Source organism: Protopterus annectens, chromosome 2.part1, assembly GCF_019279795.1.
Source record: "Protopterus annectens isolate FY-2018-M chromosome 2.part1, PAN1.0, whole genome shotgun sequence".
Taxonomy (NCBI): domain Eukaryota; kingdom Metazoa; phylum Chordata; order Ceratodontiformes; family Protopteridae; genus Protopterus; species Protopterus annectens.
Window position 1 is genome coordinate 1,389,311,510 of NC_056729.1, and position 27,109 is coordinate 1,389,338,618.

At 45.7% G+C, this 27,109-nt stretch overlaps 1 protein-coding gene across 3 annotated transcripts in view; it reads right to left on the minus strand.

The window, feature by feature from the left end:
- The window catches only part of MAPRE3 (microtubule associated protein RP/EB family member 3), a 1,644,409-nt gene that overhangs the window by 711,270 nt on the left and 906,030 nt on the right, over positions 1–27,109 (minus strand). For 2 of the 3 annotated variants that reach the window (XM_044062866.1, XM_044062867.1), the window contains one exon: positions 13,418–13,516. The exons of the other annotated variant lie outside the window; for it this stretch is intronic. In XM_044062866.1, coding sequence (XP_043918801.1) covers positions 13,418–13,516 — 99 coding nt within the window. The remainder of the gene's footprint in view (positions 1–13,417; positions 13,517–27,109) is intronic. 3 annotated transcript variants of the gene reach the window in all.

Sequence of the window (27,109 nt, forward strand, 5' to 3'; positions counted from 1 at the left end):
TGTCCTGCCTAGATAATGCCCCCCCACCCTATCAGGGAGGCATCCGTGGTCACTGTGGCTACCGGAGGGGGTTGTATGAAAGGTCTGCCCTGAATTACTAGTGGGGAGACCATCCACCAAGAAAGGTGTCTTTTGCATGTTTCTGTGATCAGGATCATGTGAGACATGGGTAGCTCCTGGAAAGACCACTGCATGAAAAAAAGCCACTGAAGGATTCTCATGTGGAAACGCGCTAATGGGACAAGAAGAATGGCAGCTGCCACGGAGCCTAGAGCTTGGAGGACATATCTGACTTGAATCCTTTTGCTCTGCATTAGAATTAACACTTGTTGACGAATAGTGGAAACTCTTTCCTGTGGTAATCTTGCAAACATTTCTTTTGTGTTTAATTCTGCTCCTATGTATGTGACAGACTGACAGGGCAACAAGGCAGATTTTTTGAAATTTACTGTAATGCCTAGTTGAGTGCATGATGTGATTGTATAATCCCGTGCCTCTAAGAGTTGATGCCTGGTGGTAGCAGTCAGGAGCCAGTCGTCCAGATAGGGAAACACCTGGAATCCTTGACGCCTCAGGTGAGCCGTGACTACTGCCATGCACTTGGTGAACACCCTGGGGCTGAGGTGAGACCAAAGGGCAGAGCTCTGAACTGATAATGACTGGCCCCTACCTGGAAGCGAAGAAATCTCCTAGAGCGTCTGTTCATCTTGATATGGTAGTACGCGTCCTGAAGATCTGTCGAGCACATCCAATTGTCCTGACCCAAAAAAGGGAAAATGGACTGCAGTGTCACCATCCAGAACTTTTCTTTTTGTACAGATTTGTTCAATCTGCTGAGATCCAGTATTAGTCTCCAGTCCTCTGTCTTTTTTGGTACTAAAAAGAATCTTGAGTAAGTTCCGGATCCTAGCTGGTCTGCGGGGACTTCTTGAATGGCTCTTTTTTCTAGCAGTCTTGAAACTTCTGTGACTGCTTGATCCCTTAGATTGGGTGGGACATCTGGGATGGACTTTTTTAATTCTATGGGGGATTGATGGAAGGGAATTTTGTAACCTCTGGATATAATGGATAGTATCCATCTGTCTCTTGTTATATTTTGCCAGGCTTTTGGGTACAGCGAAAGTCTTCCCCCGACTGCCTCCAGAGGTGAGCAGTCGGGCAACCCTTCAGGGATGCTGGAAGGGCTTGACAGAGAAGGTTTCTCTGTCACCCTCGTTTTGTGGTCCCCCTCTTCCACGAGGTCGGCATCTGTTATTATTGTTTCCCCCTCTGCCCCTGGGGGAAAAATCACCACTTGTGTCAGGCAAGGGTCTCTGGGATTTTCAGAACCACATCTTTCTGCTCTTCTAACCCTTGGGATAAGGTCTGGAAGGGGTGGAAAAACAGACTCCCACGGCAAAGAGAGGTCTTGCCTTCCTGCTCACACCTGGTCAACATGTCTTTCACCTGAGGCCCAAAGAAAAAGGAACCATCAAAGGGAGTATTGGTGAAGGACACTTGAAAGGGTTCCGCAAACTGACACAGCCGCATCCAAGCATGTCTCCTGAGAGCCACACATGTCCCTGCGGCTCTGCTCATTCCATCGGCTGCATAGGAAATCAGCCTCATGGAGGAGCTGACTATGGAATTAAGAGTCGTAAGCCGAGAAGCTGATTTGGCTGGTACTCCCTCAGCTGTAGGATCTTGAAGGGTATCTCCAAGCTCTTTCAGGAGATTCCTTTGAAGACGTGTAAAATGGCATAGACAGTTCAGGGACCTCATTGAAAAGGTTGCTGAAGCAAACATTCGCTTTCCATATCTGTCCATCATCCGAGACTCTTTGTTTGGAGTATGAACAGATGAAGAGGTTTCTGCTAACTCTTTCTTGGTGGCTGCTGCTACCACCATGGCATCAATGGGCACACCTTTGGAGAGGAATTGTTTGTCCTGGGGGGCTGTAATAAATTTGTCTGGTCTCCTCGGACTAGGTTCCAGAGAATCTGGAGCTGAACAAGCCTTTCGAGCCACTACAGACTTGAGTGGATCGAAAGGAGGAGATACCCAGGAGGTGGAAGGTCGGGAACCGAATGCGTCCAGGTATACAGACTCGCCCTCGGTAGGGGCTAGAGAAGTCTAGTCCCACCTCTGTCTAAGCATTTCAAGGATGTCCGAAAAGAAAACATCTTCAGAGTGGGACTTTGGGGACCCTTCCGATTCATCCATGTCTGTATCTGAGGTGACAGACTCAGGGGAGTCTATGTGCTTCCACTTGCACTTCTTCTTCCAGAGAGGCTCTTCGGAGTGATCAAGGGAGGCTTCGGAAGAAGAAGAAGGATCACCCAATGGGGTGTCCTGGGGCATAGGTTCCCTACACTTGGGGTCTGGAGGAGGAGTAGAGGTTGGCACAGACACCACGGGGGGCAGAGCTGGAAGTAGGGCTGTTTCGGGGGAAAGCACACTGCGCATGACCTCAAAGGCGTCCCGACCTCTAGGCAGAGAAAGCTCCAGCCCCGAAGAGACAGGAGTCCTTCTCCGCATCGAGGGTGACGGCTCCAAGGCAGCTGTTGGAGCTGAGCTCACCTGCGCCGAAGCTCCGAGGGGGAGAATGGGGTCGGACAAGGGTCCGTTGCCACTCCCCCCCCTCGGAGCCGACAAGAGAGCCCTGGCGCCCAGATCCCTCAATAGAAGGTACAATCGAGGTAATCGGAGCCGACGTCGGAACCGAAGGAGAGATGATGATCGGCGCTGATGGTTCTACTACCTGCAGATCCATGGTCTCTGGCTCCAAGCTAAATGTAGTCAGAGGAGGAACGGAAATAGAGGCGGTTGGAGCCGATACCTGCTGAGGTGGGCTGGACAGTAATTTTGCCAGGGCCTGTGACTTAAGCAACCTACTTACTACTCTCTCCACATCATGATCCGATAATCTAGAGGATCGAGAGGAGTGGGAAGAAAGATGGCTACGTTCACTCTGTAACAAGGGTGACTGAAGTGCCGAGTGGATGGGCTCCAAGGATGGAGACCTCAGTCTCTTATGGCTCCAGGATGGCTCTGAAATAGCAGATGGAGCCGATGGAGGAGTTGCCTTGTCGGTGCCAGCCGGCACCGACATACTTGGTTGGTCAAGTAAAGGAGTCGGCTCTGAAGGTGGAGCCGACGGCTTGACAGACTTAGGGGATTTCACTGGTTGAGTACTTTTAGCTGGAGAATCCTGGGGCCTCAATAATCCCCGAAGGATTAATTTGTTTTTGCGCTCCTGCAGGACCCTTGGACTAAAAGTGTGACATATAGAACAGGAGTCCTGCAGGTGAACAGCACCCAAACAATATACACATAACTAGTGTGCCCATCTGTCAGAGACATTTTCTGACAGCATGAGTCACACTTTTTGAAGCCAGATACCTTGGTATCTTTAGACATTTTCCTAACAACAACAAACTAAAGAACCACAATAACAATATGAAAAAAAAGTTATTACAACTTAAATGGCTAACCTTATAGAGGGGGGGAGAACTCTCTAAGTTAAAACGAGTTCAAGGGAAAAGAGGCCTGCGGAAAGGAGCGACGGCCAACAAAGCACACACACACACACACACACACACACACACACACACACACACACACACACACACACACACATACACACACACAATATAAGGCGATAAAGGGTATAAGTACTAAGAGACTAAGATTAATAACACTTTTACAATTAAAATTTTACAATAACACCAAAAATATGTAATACAAAGCAATACTATGCCTGAGCCAGTAGCGAAGCAACCTCGCAGCTGAAGCGGCAAACGAGATCTGGGTAGCTGACGCTGGGCATTCTGGGATAAGGGGTAGCCTCGAGCCAGTAAACTCTCGAGCTATAGAAGATGGCTGAGTCGGAGCCGAACCCAAACAGCAAGAACGAAGGCGAGGTGGACAACTTAACATCTAGTGTTATGCCACCAGCTAACTCTCTTTATACCTGGACATCTGGACAACAGTGACTGCATCCACCGGCTCCAGGAGGAGGAGGAGGAGGAAATTCCCTGGTAGTCAGGATAGCCAAGGGCTTCCACAGCAGGAAATCCTATCAGTTAGGAATGCAACAGTGAAAAACGAAGAACATCAAAGGGGTGTCCTTGAGATCCAACTGGTAACTCTAATCACCACCAGAAGTGTGATCTATAAATCTTTGTTAATTATATCTGAAAGGACATGGGATGTTGTCTGATATACAACTGGAATGCTAAGGTCCCTTGTAGAACTTACTTGTGGTATCTGGCCAGGGGACTACGGTAATTGCAGCTGCCATATTGCTTAATAGACATAGAATCAGTTTAGCTGGTGCTTTCTGCCAAAACAGTACAGCCAAGGCTTGCCTGTGAAGACTTGAAATCCTGGTATGAAGAAGATTTGCAATCTGAAATTTCATGTCTACAAGAGGACCTATGAATTCTAAGGACCGGACAGGCTGAAGCTTGGACTTTTGTTGTGTTCAATGTGATTCCCAGTTCGAGCAAAGATAAAGCAATGAATCCTTGGCCTGGACAAGCTGATCCTTGGATGAGGAGCAGATGAGCCAAGTCATCCAGATAAGGGAATGCCTAGAACCCCTGCAATCGAAGGTGAGCTACAACCACTGCCATACACTTGATACACATCCAAAGAGCTGTGATGAGACCAAAGGACAGGCCTCTGAATTAGAAATGACTAGCTCCCAGCCTGAAGCTAGTGCCTTCTGACAAGACAGTACAGACAAGGCTTGGTTGTGAAAAATTTGAAATACTAGTCTGAAAAAGATTTGCAATCTGAAGTTTCATGTCTAGGAGAGTACCAATGTGTTCTAAGGACTGGAAGGGCTGAAGCTTGGACTTTGCTGTGTTTACTGTAATTCACAGATTCGAGCAATGATGGAGTAAGGAATCCTTGGCTAGGACAAATAGATTCTTGGATGAAGTGGTGATAAGCCAGTCATCCAGGTAAGGGAATGCCCAGAACTCCTGCAGTCATAGGTGAGCTGCAGTCACTGCCATGCACTTGGTAAACACCTGGAAGTCTGTGATGACTGATTTCCAGCCTGAAGCGAAGAAACTTCTGGGATTGTCTGTCCATCTTTATGTGGTAGCATGCATCCTGGAGGTTGATCGAACACATCCAGTCATTTTCCCTTAGTAAAGGTAGAATACACTGAACAGTGACCATACGAAATTTTGTTTGCTTACAAACTTGTTTACATGGCTGAGCTCTAAGACTGGCCAAGGTCCTCATTTTAATTTGGCACCAAAAATAATCTTCAGTAAATTCCAGATCCCCTTTGGTCTGGCCTGGTGAGACCTCTTGGATGACTTATTTGGAAGCTTCATGCTTCTGAAGAGGCTGTTTCCCTTTGAGAGGGTGGGACTTCAGGAGATCTTTTTGCGGGTATGCGGGGAGGGGATGAAATAGCTTTTGGTTATTGTCCTCTGTACCCATAGGATCATAGGAAATTACCAGGCTAATGGCCCTCGGGCCCTTACAAGCCTAGTCAAGTTCTTACCCTTATTTCACGATCAGCACCTATTGCCCCTGTCCAACAGGGACACAGGTTGAACCCCTGGGGTGAATTTACGGTCACCCATCCAATCGTCCATACTGCATTTGAAGAGGGTCAATGAGGTGCTCTGTTTGACATGAAGTGGAAGTCTGTTCCAAAGGTGTGGTGACCTTTGGGAGACAAACCCATACATCTTGAGTGACAGACATCCAGGTTGTCGGGTGCAGAGATAAATGCCCTCCCTGACTGCCTCCAGTAAGTTAAGGTTGGGCAAACATTCAGGAGTGCTGGAAGGACATCTAGGAGAATGGAGCCCCGAAAGCTTTGATTATGTAGACCACTACTGCCCCAGAGGTGATGCCTACCATTAGAGTTTCCTAATCTGCCACAGGAGGGCTCTATCTCCAGAAGTGCTGGGAGGAAACTCTTGTGACTTGTGGAACCAAAGTTTCTTCCCACGCTTTTGATTCTTGGAGAAAGTTAGAAAACTTAATTCCTATGGAAGATAAGGACTTACCATCTTGTTCACTTCTGGTAGGTGCTTTCTTGACTTTAAGGCCAAAGAGCATCAGACCATCACAAGAGGCAATTTTCAAAGGATATTTTGAAATGTTCTAAAAAATGATAAAATTACATCCAGGCATGTCCCTCAATGGTGATGCTGGTGCCCACTGCTCTAGAAGGGCCTTCCAAGGCACTGGAAATCAGATGCGTTAAGATGCTTGATACAGACTGAAGAGTGGCCAACTGTGAGTCAACGGATTTCCTCTGCTCAATAGATAGGGACTCTGAGAGAGAGATTTGGAGATTTCCTTGGTCAAATCTCTCTGAAATCAAGTGACATGTGCCAGATAATTCAGTGACCTAATGGTGATGGTCAGTGAAGCCTAGACTTGCATCCCAAACTTGTCCACCGCATGAGACTTTCTCTTCATAGGTTCATAGGTTCATACTAGGCTATCTACCCTAGGGCATTTATAAGCCTAGCCAGAGTGTGTTTGGCTTTCGCCACCCATTTTAAATTAATTTTGCTATGCCCTTTTTCGAGGTTAGTATACTGTGCCTCTGTCTAACAGTGACACAGAAGTGATACCCGGAGTAAACGTATGATCTCCCATCCACTCATCAAGATTCCTCTTGAAGAGAGTCAGTGAGGGACTCTGCCTAACCTGGACTGGGATTTTATTCCAGAGTGAAGGGAGCCTCTGGATTATGAATCTGTCCCTCCAGCATGTCCTATTTATTTCAGTGCTGAGGTTCAAGTCTCTCGAGCACGTAGCTCAATGGGATTTGGATTTTCTGAGGTGCAGCATGTCCATTAATTCCGGGTTGGACATGGCTTTATACGTCAGGCACAGATCGCCTCTGAGCAGATGGTATGCCACTGAGTAGAACTGGAGTTTCTTTAACCGAGCAGCAAATGGCATCTGTTTGAGCCCTTTGATCCTCTTGGTGAGGTACTTTTGGGGTCTTTCCAGTTGCTGCAGATGTCTGGTAAGGTACATCCCAAAAGAGGCATTGTACTCAATTATGGGCCTGATGAGGGATGAGTAAAGAAGCACGATGACCTCCCCTGATCTAGATGTGAATCCCTTCATGATTAGGTGGGCTATATAAAATCTTTGGTGGATGGACAGTGGAATTCTCTTCCACTAGTTCCACTCCTCTGTGGAAGGTGCTTCAATGAACCACCCCCTTTCTGTCTGAGCAGTTCCATGATTTCTCTGAATGTGACATAGTCAGTGTCTTCTGTCAGAGATTCCAGGGGGAATCAATGCGTCTCTTTTTACACTTGGGCTTCCTATGCATGTCTTTGGTGGGATGTTCTGTAGAGGACTCAGAAGCCAATGGGGGCTCCTCAGTGAAGGCTTGCCCAAGACTTTTGGAAGCTGGCTGTCCTGACAAGATGAGCAGACTCAGGACCAGAGGAATGCTGCAGTGGAAGGCTTGGTCAGAGTTCGAGAAGGAAGTCCCATCTCCAGTCTTGAACAGCACTCTTGAAAGTCCCTAGCAGAGGCTCAACCCAAAAACTGCTTAACTTGGACACAAAGCTGACATTGGAGTTGAGCGGTCCAATGTCCAAAGCCAAAGTCCCTGGTGGAGGCTCGACCTAAGAAACTACTCAACTCTGACACAAAGCTGACACTGGAGCTGAGCTATCCAATGTCAAAACTACAAGAGGGAGAAATGGATCTGAAAGCCTCAACTCCAAACCAACCCCTTTAGAGCTGGTGCCAACTTCCCAGCCCTGCTATCCAGATGGTCCCGAGAAGGTCAGAGCTGGTTGCATCAAAGAAACCAACAGAATCGAAAATGACCAAGTCTTCAGCTCTGAGGAAGACATACCCCAGAGTGACCTCAGATCCAGCTGCTTTGATCCTTGTGGCCAGATCAGAGGAGGAGCTATCACTTAGTAGGGTGAAGAAGCAGGCCCTCTGGATCTAGTGGAGCCTTGAATTTGGAGGGGCCCCCCAGCTGTAAATGGATCTGAAGGAATATCCTCATCATCCCATCCACATCCTGTCTGATAATACTACTGGAGGGCCTGGCTGAAGGGAGGCATAAGGTCGAGGAAGAAGGACCAGAGATCTACTGGAAGGATCTTGCTTGAATGATCAGAGACCTCAAACTTGGTGACATCAGCCCCAGGGAAAATTGAGGCTTGAGGAGAGGGGAGTACCCGCTCTGATAAGGTTTAGTTTCGAAGGCAAAATTGGATCTGAAAGTTTTGTCTGTCTAGGAGCTGGATACGAAGAAGGAGAATTCTCCGGAGATCTCTTCTTGGATTTAAGACTTTTCCTTTTCTTTCTCTTTTTCTTTATCTATAGGCTTTTCAGGTCTGCCAGGATCAGCTGGTTTCTTAAGATGTGAAGAAGAAACAGAAGGCCAACAGGAAATAGAACGGGTATGTTTTCCTGTGGTGGCTGAGAGAAGACTTTTCAAAACCAACTTGTTACGGTTTTCCACTACTGCAATTGCCCAAAAGCTTCACAGATACTGCCCTGAGAATCCAAATGTGCAGCCCCTAGGCGATATACACACTTCGAGTGAGCATCTGAATTTAGTAGCTTGCAGCCACAGGCCATGGACTTTTTGAGACCCAAGGATTTTTCTAACATGCCTAAGAAGAAACATCAGATAAAGAAAGTGAAAACTATAGGTCCCAACAGAGGGAAATGGAGATAAGAATGTAACAGAGGACTAACCCTGAAGGCATCAGAGAGTTGGAAAGAGAACCTGGACAGAAGTCTTTGATTTTGTTGAATATACATATATACAAGGGGACAGACTTTTAGAAAGCATTACTAAATCAGACAAAAGAAGGCAGAGAACAGGGAAAATAAGTAAAAATAAAATGCACATATCTTTTACCAAAAAAAAAAAAGAAAAAAAAAAACTGAGCACCAATGACCATGTCTGAGCTTAACAACATCTGAGTTAACAAGGATTATGGGTAAGACGAGAAGCCTGAGCACTGGATCCAAAGCTTGAAAGAGGAAAAAGTCAGATCCAAATCGGATCACAAGACCCATCCATTAAGAAATGGACAGAAGAAAAAACAATAGATCAAATATTTATACAATATGCAAGAGACTGTTATATTAAAGGCCTAATAAACCGTTGGCACCAAGACATTAACTATGCAACTATACATGGTACATTTATTTGCACAACTATGCCATGTTCAACATTTAGAAGACTGCTGAAGTAGCCTAAGCTATACGAGTCGATTATCACTACTTAGAAACTAAGACGGAAGGAGGAAAAAATAAACCAAGAATTGAAAAGCTCTTGAAGAATGGTCCTACCAAAGCCTGTTTTGGTCATGGGAAAGGAATCCAGTTTCTAGTGTTCTGTAAAAGTATGTACAGAGGACCAAAATGTTGACTCAGGAATACTTCTAAAGTCCACCCCTTTCCGGAAAGTCACCAAAGAAGCCACATCCATTATGGAATGGGCCTTAACCATGCCTGGAACTGGCTATTTACAGTAAGTATAACAAAAGGCAACAGCATGAGACAACAATATGAAGGCAGTCTACTTTGATACTTGTCCTTTGTTCTTACCTTCACAGGAGACAAACAACTGATCTCCTTTCTTGAATAAATGAGTTTTGCCTAGGTAGTATTTGAGATGCCTGTGGACATGCAGTGTGTGTGAAAAACCTTTTCCTCTTGTTCTTTGGTTCAGGAAAAAAGGCAGAAAGATTAACAGTTTGGTTTAAGATAAACTCTGAGACCAGTTTACACGTAAAAAAATATTCGGTATCAAATAAACCTTGTACTTAGAAATGAATTAGGGTTGACTAATCCTAAGAGATAGTAACTCATATAATCCCCTACCAAAGGTTAGAGCAATGAGTATAACAGTCTTCCATGTTAAGAACCTCAGTTGAGCCTGATGATCTGTTTCAAATGGGGAAAGAGTAAGCTTTCGAAGCATGAAGTTAAGATCCCAAGAAGGAGTCACCTGTTTCTATGTGGACATACATGCAACACCTCCTTCAAAAGCTGTTTTAACTGAGGATGGTTAGAAAGGGGAGATTTAAGGGTAGACAAACAAAAATATCTGATAAATGAACCTTGACAGAGGAATAAGAAAGGCCAGAGAGGACAGTAACTCACACAATCAAGAACCAGAGGCAGCTGGGTCTGAAGAGGATCCTGGTCCTTGGACTGGCACCAACTGGAAAATCTTTTTAACTTGCAAGTATATGATTTTCTAATAGCAGGTTTTTCACCTCTTTTAGTACCTGCTGCACATCCTTAGAAAAAAAAAGGAGTCTAAAAGGTATCAGCATTTCATCATCCAGGCAGTGAGTTGACAAGTTTTCAGGCTGGTGTGTAACAAACAATCCCTGTCTTGTGTAAGCAAACCCAGTCTGTGAGGAAGCCTGTAGTAATTGCCTTTGGATAAACTGAAAAGAAGAGAGCAAGAACAGTTGTTTAAGGAAAGGTATTATAACACCAGATGTTTGAATGATCACTCATGCAGTAGCCTTAGCCATTTGGGTTATATCCTGCTAAGGATATAACAAATGACCAGCTTCCAAAGCCTTCAGGGAAGCTTACATGCGTCTACACTGTAAGTTAGCTTGAACTGAGCTGACTAAAAAGTCAGGTGTGGGTGCCAAGCCCTTCAGTGTTTTCATGTCAACAGACAGAGGGAGACTAAGTCTTGACAATAACAACGCTATAAAAATAAAGGACCACATCCTGGCATAAAAGACCTACAAAAATAAGGAGGCTTTAGGGAGGCAGCAGCTGCTGCAATAGTGATCATTCAAACATCTACTGTTACGGTAAGTTTACTCACACAACTGCACTGTGTTCACTTTAAGCATCACTGTTGCAGCAGCCTTAACTATACAGGCAGACTACCATAGCTTAGGCTGAATAGGATGAAGGATGGGGGTCCCAGAGACTCTGCAAAATGATCCTAGCAAAACCAGTCCTAGACCTGCAAAAGGAATCCAGTTGTTAACTGGATTGTAAAAATGTGCATTGAGGACCATGTTGCTCCATCTAGAATACAATCCTTTCCAAAAAGCCACAACTGAAGCCAAAGCCCTTGATCCTACATGGAATTATTCTATTGTGGTTGGTATAACCAAATGTAATAGCATAATACCACCCCACAAAAGCTCTGGTCCGCTATATATTCTCCAACCAGGTAAATCACCAACTCCTCATCCAAATATAGACACCGCCTCTATAAACACAGCCACCCAATTTAATGAGTTCTTTACCAACTCTATATTACAGCTGTCAACAGACCCACACTCTTCAACCCCCACTATACTATATAACCCATCAAATAACACTGACTCCTTCACCCTTCAACCTGTACCAACTTACACAATCTATAGATACCTAACCAAACTTAAACCCACCACCTTAACAGTAGACAAACTACCTGCCAAATTCCTACAAATAACCACCAAAGCCATTTCCTACCCAGTCTTTATAATCATTAACAGATCAATCTCAGAACAAAAGGTGCCACTTCTCTGGAAGATATCCTATATTATACCAATTCACAAAAGGGGCAACTCCACTGACCTAACAAACTACCGCCCTATAGCTATACTTTCCCCACTGGCTAAAATAATGGAAAAATGTATCCACACCCAGGTCCTAACACATCTCCTCTCCAACAATCTTCTTCCCCAAACTCAACACTGATTCCGCCCCAACCATAGCACTACCATTGCACTCATCCATTTTAGTAACCTAGTAAATATGCAATGCAACAACGGCCAACTAGTGTCTGCAGTTTTCCTTGACTTATCAAAGGCGTTTGATACAGTCTCCCATACAAAACTAATAACATCATTCTCAGAATTAAAACTAACTACCCCCACTCTATTATGGTGTCTGGACTATTTCTCCCAACGCCAACAAGCTGTTCAGTGGAAAAACTCCCTTCCCCCTACTTCCTGTAAAACTAGGAGTACCCCAAGGATCCATCCTAGGACCCCTACTTTTCACTATATTTACAAATAATCTTCACAAAGCCACCCCTCTAGCAAACCTGGTTCAATACGCTGATGACTCCACCTTAATTTGCTCTGCCCCCACCCTCCAACAACTTCAAACCAAGACCCAAGAAGCCTTTACATCCATCAAAACCTGGTTAACAAACTCCCAGCTAATACTAAATCCTAAAAAGACCCAACTTATGCGCTTTCATTCTTCCAAAGCAGCAGCACCTACTCCTCCGTTTATTTCTACATTAGATAATACCCCTATCTCCCCCGTCACACAAAACAAATTACTAGGGTTCATTATTGACAATATTATGAAATCTGACAAACACATAGCTCATACAATAACCAAAATCAACAAAAAACTAGGTACTCTTTACAGATGTAAAAACTTCCTAATCAGCAACAGTAAAGTTACCCTAGCTCATACCCATCTTCTCTCTACCATACTGTAGGCTTCTCCTGCCCTAATTAATCTACACAAGAGCGATTTAAACAAGCTACCAGTATGCTACAACAAAATAGCAAAATTCGCCACAAACTCCTCCTACCGCACCCACCACTGTCAGGGCCTTAAACAGCTTTCCTGGCTTGAACTCCCTAACACCTTAGCTCTAAATCAACTTATTCTACCTCACCAAATACTGTACCAACCTGTTAAAACTCCAGCTTTACAAGACCTGATCATCCTCTACTCCAATAACCAATAACTTAGATCCACTAACAAGGCACTAATCGCAATCTCCAAAAGGCATTACAGCTCTGGTGACTCCCTGTATTCTAGCAACATTGCCAAGACTTGGAACTCCCTACCACTACAAATCAGGGTGCAACCTAATAAAACCATCTTCAAAAAACAGCTTATTTCCCACCTAAACAACTCCTGGACATGCAACTGCCTAGCACCTGGCTGACATATTCTAACTCCTTTCCCCTACCCACTATCCAACCTCTTTAAAACTCCCACAGATGCACTATATGTTATCACATGAAACTCCCTACAGCCACATCTATACCCACTAACTCTCCCCTAGACTAAGTTGAAGAGCTTTCCCTTAAAATGTCAATGCACCTCATATGAACTTGTCTATTTTCTCCTCCTTTTTTAGTTTTTCCTTTCGTGTCTTATCTTCAGTACATCTTCAAGATTATCTCTACTAAACATACTGTATGACCAACAATCAAATGTTATTACCTTCTATACCTTTAATTGTATGTCTAAACCACTATGCTTATGTAAATATCTTATGCAATTATATGTTATTGTCTGCTATATTTTTATAACTGAATGTGCCTACGCTGAAAACGGACAGCTCTGTCCAGTCGGACCTTCCCGGTAAACAAATGTAAAATAAATAAATAAATAATAGCATGAGAAAACCATTTGGAAATAATCTGACCTGACACAAGTTGTCCTTTTTTCTTACCTTGACAAGAAATGATCAATTGATCAGAGTTCCTGAAAGATTTTGTTCTGTCAAGATAGTACCAGAGCTGTCTGTTGGCATCCACTTCATTTTTAAGTTCTGGAAAGAAGACATGGAGATAGAGAGAAAAGAAGCTAGGGAGATGAACAGCATGCCTTAAGAGTAAACTTGCATACCACTTTAGGGATAAATGAAGGACTAGTTCTCAAAAAAATGAGATAAGGACAACCCACCATAAGAGCTTTCCACTCAAATACTCTTTTTTATAGAAGTCAGAACAATTAATAACACTATTTTCATGAAGATCCTCAAGGTAGCTGATGAGCTGGTTCAAATGGAGAGAGAGCTAGTTTTTCTAACACAAAATTAAGGTCCCAAGGAGGAGACACTTGTTTCTAGGTGGCTTCACATGCAACACCCCTTTCAAAAACATTTTTACATGAGACTTCATTAAAAGAGGGGGATACATGGGAACACATGCTGAAATGGCTGACAAATGAACCTTGACTGAAGAGTAAGACAGACCACAGGACAGTAGTTCACAGAAATAATATAGAACTAGAGAAACTCTAGACCTGAATGAGTGCTGGTTCTTTTCTTGGCACCAACTACAAAATATTTTTAATTTACTAACATATGACTTTCTTGTAACGTATATACTTGCCTCCTTAAATACCTGCTGCATGTCATCAGAAAAAAGATGCCTAAAATGTAATAAGCTTTTATCATCTAGGCAGTCAGTATTAGTTTTTTAGGGTTGGGGTATATCAAACATTCCTTGTCTTGAGTGAGTAGATCCAATCTGTTAGGAATCTTGTGATAAATGTTCCTGGCTATTTCCAAAAGAAAAGAAAAAATAAGTTATGTACTCACCATAATGTTCCATCTGAGTAGTTATACTTCATTTTTCTGCAACCTGTCGGTATTCGCATTCATATCAGATCCGAGCCGGCAACTTTACAAGCATCTGCTCCGAGCTCTAAGCTCCTCCCCCTTGCCCATAACACACCACCATCTCCTGCCTTCCCTCAGATCGAGTTTGCTGCAACCCAAACTAATCAACAACTCAAACTAGAAGAAACCATACATGATCATAACATGAGAAGGTTTGGGGGAAGGAGGGTGGGACGGCTGCAAAAAAATGAAGTATAACTACTTAGATGGAACTTTATGGTGAGTACATAACTTCTTTATCTGAAGTAGTTAACTTCATTTTATCTTCAACCTGTGGGACAAAGTCCCCAGCTAATCAAGCCCCTGGGAGGCCCTCATGGAAGGATATTCCTGAGCACCGGAGAACCAAAGGATGCTCTCCATCTGGAGATTAAATCCAACTTATAATGAGAAATGAAGGTATGTGACTTAGCCCAAGTTGCTGCCGCACAAATGTCATCCAATGACACCCTAGACCAGAAAGCAACAGATGTCGCCATAGATCTGGTAGAATGAGCTTTAACCGGACCAGGTGGAGACAAACCTTTTTCTTTGTAAATTTGCAAAATACATAGCGTAATCCATAAAGGACACAAATAACTGGTCAGACTTACAGAAGGGCTTTGTTCTGTGCAAATCATAGCCTCACCTTAGGCTTTGTGCCCACTGAATGGCGCACAGCAACGGTTATCCCACTCCACAAAGGGGGAGCCACCACAGACCCCGGGAACTACTGCCCCATTAGCCTGACGAGCCTGGTCTGCAGGGCTATGAAGCGTATCATCATGGAACTTATAAACAATGATATTGGTAATCTCCAAACTCTGGACCCTACCCAGTTCGGGTTTGTAAAAGGCAGCTCATGTCTCCTAAACTTGATAGACTTCTTTGAAGCGGTCACCAAAGCTGTAGATGAGGGTAAGGTGGTACACACAGCCTATCTAGATCTCGCCAAGGCTTTCAACACCATCCACCAGTCTGGAATTATAGACAAACTCACTAAATTAGGTATAAATCCCTATGTCACAAGATGGGTTGCCAACTGGCTCACTGACTGAACCCACACTGTGAAAGTAGCAGACTCTAAATCCAACTTCAGACCAGTGACAAGTGAAGTACCACAGGGTTCAGTCCTAGGTCCTCTCCTGTTTGGTATCTACTTCTCTGAAGTATAGGCTAACACAGAAGGTCTTTGGCTAACAAAGTTCACAGATGACTGCAAACTAGGAGCCATAATCAAATCTCCTAGCGATGTGGACATCCTACAAAAGGGCCTCACTGAGACAGATGCCTGGTGTCAAAGCCATGGCCTCAAGCTCAATGCCAAAAATTGCATTGTCATCCCTTTTGGTAAAAACTCTGTACCCATGAACTACCACATAAACGGTAGTCTACTTAACACCGAAAGTGTGATAAGAGACCTTGGGACACAGGTAGACAGTAGTCTCTCCTTTGATAATCACATTGCTACAGTAGTCAGGAAATCCTTCTACATGGCACACCTCATCACAAAAGGTTTCTCATCCAGGAAAAAAGAGGTCATTGTTCCCCTCTACTCATCACTCATTAGACCCATTATAGAGTACAACGCCCCTTTTGGTATGTACCTCACAAGACATCTACAACAACTGGAAAGGCCACAGAAATACCTCACAAAGAGGATTACCGGCCTCAAACAGATGCCCTACGCAGACCTTCTCAAAAAACTCCAGCTTTACTCTGTCGCATATCGCCTACTCAGAGGCGATCTCTGCCTAACATACAAAGCTATGTCAAACCCAGAGCTGTTGGACATGCTCCACGTAAAGAAATCCCAATCCCTCCGAACTACACGCTCTAGGGACCTAAACCTTGTCACCACAATAAACAGAACATGCTGGAGGGATAGATTCCTGTCTCAGAGACTTCCCATACTCTGGAACAAACTATCTATCTATATCCAACAAAGCTCCTCATTAGCACTCTTCAAGAAAAATCTTGATGATTGGGTGGGAGATATGAAATTCACCCCAGGGGTCACTTCTGTGGCTCTGCTTGACAGGGGCACAGGAAAATAATTTTCTTGGGTGGCAAAAGCCAGGGTACCGTTTGGCTAGGCTTATATAGGCCCTAGGGCCAATAGCCTAGTACCTACCTATGAACCTATGAAGTTGTCTATGAACATCTAGCAAATGCAGTTTATATTCACCCTTGTTCTGAAAATTTGGAAAGAAAACAGGCAGGTTAATTGTTTGATTGTTGTTTGATTCATAAGCCACTTTTGGTAAGAAAGAAAGGTTTGTGCGGACAGAAACCCTGTCCTTAAGGAAGATCAAGTAAAGGGGCATGGCAGACAAGGCCTGAAGCTCAGAAACCCTCCTAGCCGAAGTTAAATAGAAGTTATGTTCTTACCATAACGTTCCATGTTAGTTGTCTTCTTCTCGCCTTCTTTCTTGCTGGATGGGTTCGGAGCCGACCTCGGCTCCGACTCGGCCACTCTAAAAGCTCGAGAGTTGGTTCCACCGGCTCGAGGCTGCCCCTATATCCCACAATGCTAGGCGTGAATTACCTCAGATCTCGTTTGTGAGCTAGGCCCAGCTAAAATTACAACCAGGAATACTGGAAACTTTCCACCTCTAAAACAAGGGGAAGAGAAAGGGTGACCTAAGCCTGACTCTAGGAAATATGCACAGCAGAGCATATACCTATCGCAAAGAGGTGGTAGAAAGAGAGGTCACAATCAAACTCCTCTAGGTCTGTCCAGGCCAGGGGGAAGGAGGGTGGGACGCAAGAAAGAAGGCGAGAAGAAGACAACTAACATGGAACGTTATGGTAAGAACATAACTTCTATATGTTAAGTTGTCTATCTCGCCTTCATTCTTGCTGGATGGGACCGCCCCTAGCACCTTGTCCCGGTGGCCTAACGGAACAGACTCTTGAGAACAGTGGAACCAAAGTTAGCTCTATGCCTAGAAGCTAAATCCAACTTATAATGAGAAATGAAAGTATGAGGAGTAGCCCAAGTAGCCGCTGCACAAATGGTGTCAATAGGCAGTCTGTCTTGGAAGGCTATAGAAGTAGCCAAAGCTCTGGTGGAATGGGCTTTAGGTTTGTTAGGCAGCTTTTGGTGTCTAATTTCATAAACAAGGGAAATCAGAGATGTTAGCCATCTAGATAATGATACCTTTGAAACTGAAAGTCCCTTTCTGCCTTCTGCATAGGAGACAAACAGCTGGTCAGATTTTCTGAATTGTTTGGTTCTATCCAAATAGTACCTTAACTGACGATGAACATCTAGCCAATGCAATTTTTGTTCAGACCTATTAACATATTCTGGAAAAAACACAGGGAGGTCAATGCTTTGATTTAGGTTAGACGCCGAGGCTATCTTAGGTAAAAAGGACGGGTTGGTTCGTAGAGATACCCTGTCCTTATGGAACAACAGATAAGGAGGTCGACAGCTGAGTGCATGAAGTTCTGAAACTCTTCTAGCTGAAGTAATAGCTACCAGAAAGAGAGTCTTCCATGATAGCAATTTTAAAGAACAGGAGGCTGCAGGTTCGAAAGGGGGAAGAATCAAAGAACTAAGAACTAAATTTAGGTCCCAAGGAGGAGGAGGATTTCTTATAGGAGGTCTGAGAAGAAAAACTCCTTTCAAAAAGGCTTTGCAAAGCTTGTGGGACATTATGGCAGACTCTGAAATGCCCACATAAAAGTTAGAAATAGCTGCCAGTTGAACTTTAAGAGTAGAAGGAGATGAACCTGCATGGAAGAGTTCAGCTAGAAAATCAAGGACCATTTGGATGGAAGCAGTGAAAGGATCTATGTCTCTTCCTTGAGCCCAATAGGCGAAACGTTTCCACTTACTCAAATAAATCGTTCTAGTGGAAGATTTATGGGAAGCTATCAAAATATCTCGAACAGAGTGAGATATTTGAGGAAGCCTGGCTAAGGTTGGAATTGGAGGAACCAAGCAGTGAGGTTCAGAGAGGGAAGGGAGCGATGAAACTGACCCGACTGATGGATCAAAAGATCTGGAACTAGGTCCAGATTCCAAGGTCGCTGAACAGAAAATGATGTAGAAAGGGGAACCAAACCTGTCGAGGCCAGTAAGGAGCAATGAGGATCAACGAGGCCTTCTGAGCGATAGCTTTCTGTATCACTTGAGAGATTAGTGGGAAGGGAGGAAATGCATACAGAAGTCCCCGGGGCCAAACTTGGACTACAGCGTCTCTGCTGGGCTGGCCTGGTAAAGGGAATAGGGTGAAATAATCTCTGCACTTGCTGTTTTGGGGAGTAGCAAAAAGGTCGCAGCAAGGCTGACCCCACTTGAGAAAAATTTCTCTCACAACAGAGTCTTTCAGAGACCACTCGTGAGGCATGAGGATAGCTCTGCTCAACTTGTCCGCGATTTGATTGGACTTCCCGGGGATGTGAGTTGCTATCAGAAAACGCTGAGAAGAAATCGCCCATTGCCACAGTCTGAGTGCTTCTCGACACAGGGGGTAGGACCTGGTTCCGCCTTGTTTGTTGATATACCACACTACGGACATATTGTCCGTCTGGATTGCTATCGTTCCTAAGGGAAGAGAGTCTTGAAGGGCTTGCAACGCTAAAAGCACTGCTCTCATCTCTAGAACATTTATGTGCAAGTGGCATTCGTCTGGTTGCCAAGTGCCCTGGACAGTTCTGCCCTGATAATGCCCCCCCCACCCGATCAGGGAGGCGTCCGTTGTCAGAGTAGCAACCGGAGGGGAAGGAACAAAGGGTCTTCCCAATAAGAGCTGAGGGGAAGACATCCACCACAGAAGATGATTTCTGCATGTTTGCGTGATCATAATGGTGTGGGACATCGGAAGCTGCTGGTATGACCATTGCGTGAAGAGCATCCATTGAAGGATTCTCATGTGGAATCTGGCTAATGGAAGCAGAGGTATGGCAGCCGCCATAATCCCCAACACTTTCAGAACTAACCTGGCTTTGATTCTGTTGCTGCTGAAGAGGAGCGAGACCAGTTTGTGTATGTCTGCTATTCTCTGATGTGTTAGTCTCAGACATGTTGACTGTGTCTAGATTTGCCTATGAAGGTAATAGTACGACAAGGCTGACAAAACAGACTTTTCGCAATTTATTGAAATGCCTAACTTTTGACAAATGCGAAAGGTGTAGTCCCTGGCCATTAGAAGAAGATGCTTGGTGGGAGCTGTGAGGAGCCAGTCGTCCAAATATGGAAACACCTGGAATCCTTGACGTCTCAGGTGAGAAGCTACCACTGCCATGCATTTGGTAAACACCGGGGGGGGCAGTGGTGAGACCAAAGGGCAGGGCCCTGAATTGAAAATGACTGGTTCCCAGCCTGAAGCGGAGGAATCTTCTGGAGCGTCTGTTCATTTTTATGTGATAGTACGCATCCTGAAGGTCTATAGAGCACATCCAGTTTCTCTTTCCCAATAGGGGGAGGATGGACTGCAGCGTGACCATCCGAAATCTTGTTTTCTTGACTGACTTGTTCAAGATACTGAGATCCAAAATTGGTCTCCAGTCCCCTGTTTTCTTTGGAACTAAAAAGAACCTGGAGTAGATTCCGGATCCTAGTTGGTCTGCTGTAACTGGTTGAAATAGAAGTTATGTTCTTACCATAACGTTCCATGTTAGTTGTCTTCTTCTCGCCTTCTTCTTGCTGGATGGGTTCGGAGCCGACCTCGGCTCCGACTCGGCCACTCTAAAAGCTCGACACCGGCTCGAGGCTCCCCTTATATCCCACAATGCTAGGCGAGAGTTACCTCAGATCTCGTTTGTAAGCTAACCCCAGCTTATAATAGTAACAGTATATAACAGAATAACTAAAAACAGAGTCCACCTCTGACAACAGGGAGAAGAAGGGTGACCTACATCCTGATTCAGGAAATATGCAAAACAGCATATGCCTAAGTAAAGAGGTGGTAGAAAGAGAGGTCACAATTACAACTCCTCTAGGTCTGTCCAGGCCAGGGGGAAGGAGGGTGGGACGCAAGAAGAAGGCGAGAAGAAGACAACTAACATGGAACGTTATGGTAAGAACATAACTTCTATATGTTAAGTTGTCTATCTCGCTTCATCTTGCTGGATGGGACCGCCCCCTAGCACCTTGTCCCGGTGGCCTAACGGAACAGACTCCTGAGAACAGTGGAACCAAAGTTAGCTCTATGCCTAGAAGCTAAATCCAACTTATAATGAGAAATGAAAGTGTGAGGAGTAGCCCAAGTAGCCGCTGCACAAATGGTGTCAATAGGCAGTCTGTCTTGGAAGGCTAAAGAAGTAGCCAAAGCTCTGGTGGAATGGGCCTTAGGTTTATTAGGCAGCTTTTGGTGTCTAATTTCATATACAAGGGAAATCAAAGATGTTAGCCATCTGGATAATGATACCTTTGAAACTGAAAGTCCCTTTCTGCCTTCCGCATAGGAGACAAACAGTTGGTCAGATTTTCTGAATTGTTTTGTTCTATCTAAATAGTACCTCAATTGACGATGAACATCCAGGCAGTGTAATTTTTGTTCAGATCTATTGGAATATTCTGGAAAAAAGACAGGGAGGTCAATGCTTTGATTTAGATTTGACGTCGAGACTACCTTAGGCAAAAAGGACGGGTTCGTAGTAAGGATACCCTGTCCTTATGAAACAATAGATAAGGAGGTCGACAGCTGAGTGCTTGAAGTTCTGAAACTCTTCTAGCTGAAGTAATAGCTACCAGAAAGAGAGTCTTCCATGATAGCAATTTTAAGGAACAGGAGACTGCAGGTTCGAAAGGGGGAAGAATCAAATAAGCAAGAACTAAATTTAGGTCCCAAGGAGAAGGAGGATTTCTTATAGGAGGTCTGAGAAGAAAAACTCCTTTCAAAAATGCTTTGCAAAGCTTGTGGGACATTAAGGCAGATTCAGAAATACCCACATGAAAGTTAGAAATAGCTGCCAATTGAACTTTAAGAGTAGAGGGAGATGAACCTGCATGGAAGAGTTCAGCTAGAAAATCAAGGACTATTTGGATGGAAGCAGTGAAAGGATCTATGTCCCTTCCTTGAGCCCAATAAGTGAAGCGTTTCCACTTACTCAAATAAATCTTCCGAGTGGAAGATTTATGGGAAGCTATCAAAATATCTCGAACGGAGTGAGATAATTGAGGAAGCCTGGCTAAGGTTGGAACTGGAGGAACCAAGCAGTGAGGTTCAGAGAGGGAGGGAGCGATGAAACTGACCCGACTGATGGATCAAAAGATCTGGAAGAAGGACCAGATGCCACGGTCGCACCAATAGAAATTGATGTAGAAAGGGGAACCACACCTGTCGAGGCCAGTAAGGAGCAATGAGGATCAATGAGGCCTTCTGAGCGATAGCTTTCTGTATCACTTGAGAGATTAGTGGGAAGGAGGAAATGCATACAGAAGTCCCCGGGCCAAACTTGGACTAGAGCGCCTCTGCTGGGTTGGCCTGGTAAAGGGAATAGAGTGAAATATTCTCTGCACTTGCTGTTTTGGGGAGTAGCAAAAAGATCGCAGCAAGGCTGACCCCACTTGAGGAAAATTTCTCTCACTACATAGTCTTTCAGAGACCACTCGTGAGGCATGAGGATAGCTCTGCTCAACTTGTCCGCAATTTGATTGGACTTCCCGGGGATGTGCGTTGCTATCAGAAACCGCTGAGAAGAAATCGCCCATTGCCACAATCTGAGTGCTTCTCAACACAGGGGGTATGACCTGGTTCCGCCTTGTTTGTTGATGTACCACACTACAGACATATTGTCTGTCTGGATTGCAATCGTTCCCAAGGGAAGAGAGTCTTGAAGGGCTTGCAACGCTAAAAGCACTGCTCTCATCTCCAGAACATTTATGTGCAAGTGGCATTCGTTTGGTTGCCATGTGCCCTGGACCGTCCTGCCCTGATAATGCCCCCCACCCGATCAGGGAGGCATCCGTTGTCAGAGTAGCAACTGGAGGGTGGAACAAAGGGTCTTCCCAACAAGAGCTGAGGGGAAGACATCCACCACATGAGATGATTTCTGCACTGCGTGATCATAATGGTGTGAGACATTGGAAGTTGCTGGTATGACCATTGTGTAAAGAGCATCCATTGAAGGATCCGCATGTGGAATCTGGCTAATGGAAGCAGAGGTATGGCCGCCATAATTCCCAACACTTTCAGAACTAACCTGGCTTTGATTCTGTTGTTGTTGAAAAGGAGTGAGACCAGTTTGTGAATGTCTGTTATTCTCTGATGTGTTAGTCTCGCAGACATGTCTACTGTGTCTAGATTTGCGCCTATGAAAGTAATAGCGACAAGGCGACAAAACAGACTTTTCGCAATTTATTGAAATGCCTAACTTTTGACAAATGCGAAAAGTGTAATCCCTGGCCATCAGAAGGAGATGCTTGGTGGGAGCTGTGAGGAGCCAGTCGTCCAAATATGGAAACACCTGGAATCCTTGTCGCCTCAGGTGAGAAGCTACCACTGCCATGCATTTGGTAAACACCGGGGCAGTGGTGAGACCAAAGGGCAGGGCCCTGAACTGAAAATGACTGGTTCCCAGCCTGAAGCGGAGGAATCTTCTGGAGCGTCTGTTCATTTTATGTGATAGTACGCATCCTGAAGGTCTATAGAGCATATCCAGTTGCCTTTTCCCAATAGGGGAAGGATGGATTGCAGCGTGACCATCCGAAATCTTGTTTTCTTGACTGATCTGTTCAAGATACTGAGATCCAAAATTGGTCTCCAGTCCCCTGTTTTCTTTGGAACTAAAAAGAACCTTGAGTAGATTCCGGATCCTTTCTGGTCTGCTGGAACTGGCTGAATTGCTCTTTTTGCAAGCAGTTTTGAAATTTCCAAAACCGCTAGATCCCTTTGAGCGGGTGGAACATCTGGAAGGGATTTTTTTGATTGGATTGGAATCCGAAGAAAGGGGATAGAATAGCCTTCGGAAATGACGGACTGTACCCATTTGTCTTGAGTCAGGGATAGCCAGGCTTCTGGGTACAGTGACAATCTTCCCCCGACTGCCTCCGAAGGTGGGCAGTCGGGCAACACCTCAGGGATGCTGAAAGGGCTTATCAGGAGAAGGCTTCCCGATTGCCCTGGTTCTGCGGAGCCCCCCTGCCTCGAGGGCGACGTCTACCATTGTTATTCCCGCCTCTGCCTCTGGCGGGGAAACGACTTTGTCGCCAGGCGAAGTCCCTTGAGATTGTTTATGGAACCACATTTTCCCACTTTTCTGGCCTTTGGGGTAAGGCCTAGAAGGAGTAGAAAAACGGACTCCGACGGCAGAAAGAGTCTTGCCATCAGTCTCGCACCTAGTCAAGGTTTCTTTCACTTGAGGACCAAAGAGAGATGATCCATCAAACGGGGAGTTCGTGAAAGACGTCTTGAAGGGGTCCGCAAAATTGCATAGCCGCATCCAGGCATGCCTACGTAAGGCCACACCTGTCCCTGCGCCCTACTCGCTCCATCAGCCGCGTAAGAAAGGAGGCGCATGGAGGAGTTGGCTATGGAGTTAAGGGTAGCCAGCTGCGTGTTCATCTTATCTTGAAAACCTGCAGCTGTAGGGTCCTTCAACATGTCACTCGCTTCTTTAATCAAGTCCCTTTGAAGACGAGTGAAATGGCACAGGTAGTTCAGCGAACGATAGTAAATGTCGCTGACGAGAACATCCGCTTCCCGTACCTGTCCATGGACCTAGATTCCTTGTTAGGTGGATGGACAGGTACTGAAGGATCAGCTAGTTCCTTCTTAGTGGCAGCAGCTACCACCATAGCATCCACAGAAACTCCTTTGTCAAGAACTGTTTGTCTGATGGTGCCGTTATGAATTTTGAGGGTCTCCTGGGAGTGGGGTCCACTGAATCAGGAGCCGTCCATGCCTTTTTAGCTACCACCTGCATGAGGGGGTCAAAGGGGAGACACCCAGGAGGTGGAAGGACGAGAGCTGAACGCCTCAAGGTACACAGATTCATCCTCCGAAGGGCTGAGGGCTGGCCAATTTCCCCTCTGTTTGAGGATTTCGAGAATGTCTGCAAAGGAGACATCTTCAGAAGGGGAACGGGGGGAACCCTCGAATCATCTAAATCTGTGTCAGATGTGATGGACTCAGGTGAGTCAATGTGTTTCCTCTTACACTTCCTCTTCCGAGGGGCTCTTCTGCCAAATCAGGAGAGGCCTCGAAGAGGATGAAATCCCACAGGGGTTCCTGAGGAGCTGGCTCTCTGCGGTCCGCGATGAGGGAGTGAGTCGACTTGACCTGAGGCACCGTAGAGGGAGGGGCGGACGGAGCCGACTGTGGAGTAGAGCCAGGCTCTAACACACTCCGCATGACCTCGAACGCACCCCTGTCAGGCATAGCCAGAGGTTCCCGCCCGAGAAGCTGAGAACCTCCCTCGGCACCGACAGTGATGGCTCCGAGGCGATGTCGGAGCCGAACTCACCAGCCGAAGCTCCGAGGAAGAGCGGGTCGGACAAGGGTCCGATGCCACTCACCCCTCGGAGCCGACAGGAAGTCCGCCGAGAATCCTCGAAAGAAGAAATCGGAGCCGACGACGGAGCCGAAGACACCTGTATCGGCTCCGACGCTGCCACAGTCTCGGTTCCGAAACGCCCTGGCTCCGAGCTCAACGGAGTCGGAGGAGGAATATATTGATGGACAGGGGCAGGCATCGACTGATGAGTCGGGCTCTGGAGCATTTGGGCCAGTGCCTCGGACTTAAGAAGTCGACTCACTACCCTCTGGAGGTCATGATCTGACAGCCTCGATGACCTAGAGGAGTGAGATTTATGGCTCCGTTCAGACAGCAGAGGAGATGCTGGAGCCGAATGAACGGAGCCAAGGGATGGTGACCTGGATCTCTTCCTAGATGTCGGCTCCGAAGGTCTGGTCGGAGCCGACAAGGGAATTTCTACTACCTCGGCTCCAGCCGGAGCCGAGGGAACCACAGAAGCTGTAGACTCATCGGCTCCAGCCGGAGCCGATGCAGACATAGGTTTTGTAGCTTTAGGTGTCGGCTCAGTAGCTGGAGCCGAGGACCTAGAAGCCTTAGAGGGCTTCCCAGAGACAGAAAGGGAATCCTCAGGCTTAAGAAGACCCCGTAGGATCAACTTATTTTTTCTTTCCTGCAGGACCCTGGGGCTGAAGCCATGGCATACAGCACAGGAGTCCTGCAGGTGCAAAGGCCCCAGGCAGTAGACACAAGAAGTGTGACCGTCTGTCAGAGACATTTTCTGACAGCACGCATCACACTTCTTGAAGCCTGAGACCTTTGTGTCTTTAGACATCTTAGACAAAAAGTGTAATCACACACACTCAAACAGACACACTGATTACACTAATTTTACTTTTAAAACTCAAAAATAAACAATTAACTAAAGTTTAATAAAGAGTAACACACACACACCACTAGGATGGGGAAAGGCCAGAAGGCCCGAGAGAGAACTTTAAAAGTTCTTGTGGGAAAAAAATGGGATTTTTCGGATAACAGGGGTAAAAATCCACTACACTAAGGGAAATATATTTAAACCTAAAAATATAGGGTTTTAAGTATGCTAATTTCACAAAAAATACACTTACCAACAAGCCGGTAGAAAACCAACACCTCGATGCTGTAGCGGCAAACGAGATCTGAGGTAACTCTCGCCTAGCATTGTGGGATATAAGGGGAGCCTCGAGCCGGTGGAACCAACTCTCGAGCTTTTAGAGTGGCCGAGTCGGAGCCGAGGTCGGCTCCGAACCCATCCAGCAAGATGAAGGCGAGATAGACAACTTAACATTTGCTCTTTTTGCAAGCAGCTTTGAAATTTCCAAAGCTGCAAGATCCCTTTGAGCGGGTGGAACATCTGGAAGGGATTTTTTTGATTGGTTTGGGATGCGAACGAAGGGAATGGAATAGCCTTCGGAAATGATGGACTGTACCCACTTGTCTTGAGTCAAGGATAGCCAGGCTTCTGGGTACAGTGACAATCTTCCCCCGACTGCCTCCGAAGGTGGACAGTCGGGCAACACCTCAGGGATGCTGAAAGGGCTTATCGGAAAAGGTTTCTCGATTGCCCTGGTTCTGCGGGCCCCCTCTGCCTCTAGGGCGACGTCTACCATTATTGTTCCCTCCTCTGCTTCTGGAGGGGAACCGACTCTGTGCGTCAGGCAAATTCCCTTGAGACTGTTTGCGGAACCACATTTTCCCACTTTTCTGGCCTTTGGGGTAAGGTCTAGAAGGAGTAGAAAAACGGACTCCGACGGCAGATAGAGTTTTGCCATCCGTCTCGCACCTAGTCAAGTTTTCTTTCACTTGAGGACCAAAAAGAGATGATCCATCGAACGGGGAGTTAGTGAAAGACGTTTTAAAGGGGTCCGCAAAATTGCATAGTCGCATCCAGGCATGCTGGCGTAAGGCAACACCTGTCCCTGCGGCCCTACTCGCTCTATCAGCCGCATATGAAAGGAGGCGCATGGAGGAGTTAGCTATCGAATTAAGGGTAGTCAGCTGGGTGTTCATTTTGTCCTGAAAATCTGCAGCTGTAGTATCCTTCAACATCTCACTCGCTTCCTTGATCAAGTCTCTCTGGAGACAGGTGAAATGGCATAGGTAGTTCAGCGAACGCATTGCAAAGGACGCTGACGAGAACATCCGCTTCCCATACCTGTCCATAGACCTAGATTCTTTGTTAGGGAGATGAACAGGCACTGAAGGATCAGCTAGTTCCTTCTTGGTGGCAGCAGCTACCACCATAGCATCCACAGAAACACCTTTTGTGAGAAATTGTTTGTCAGTTGG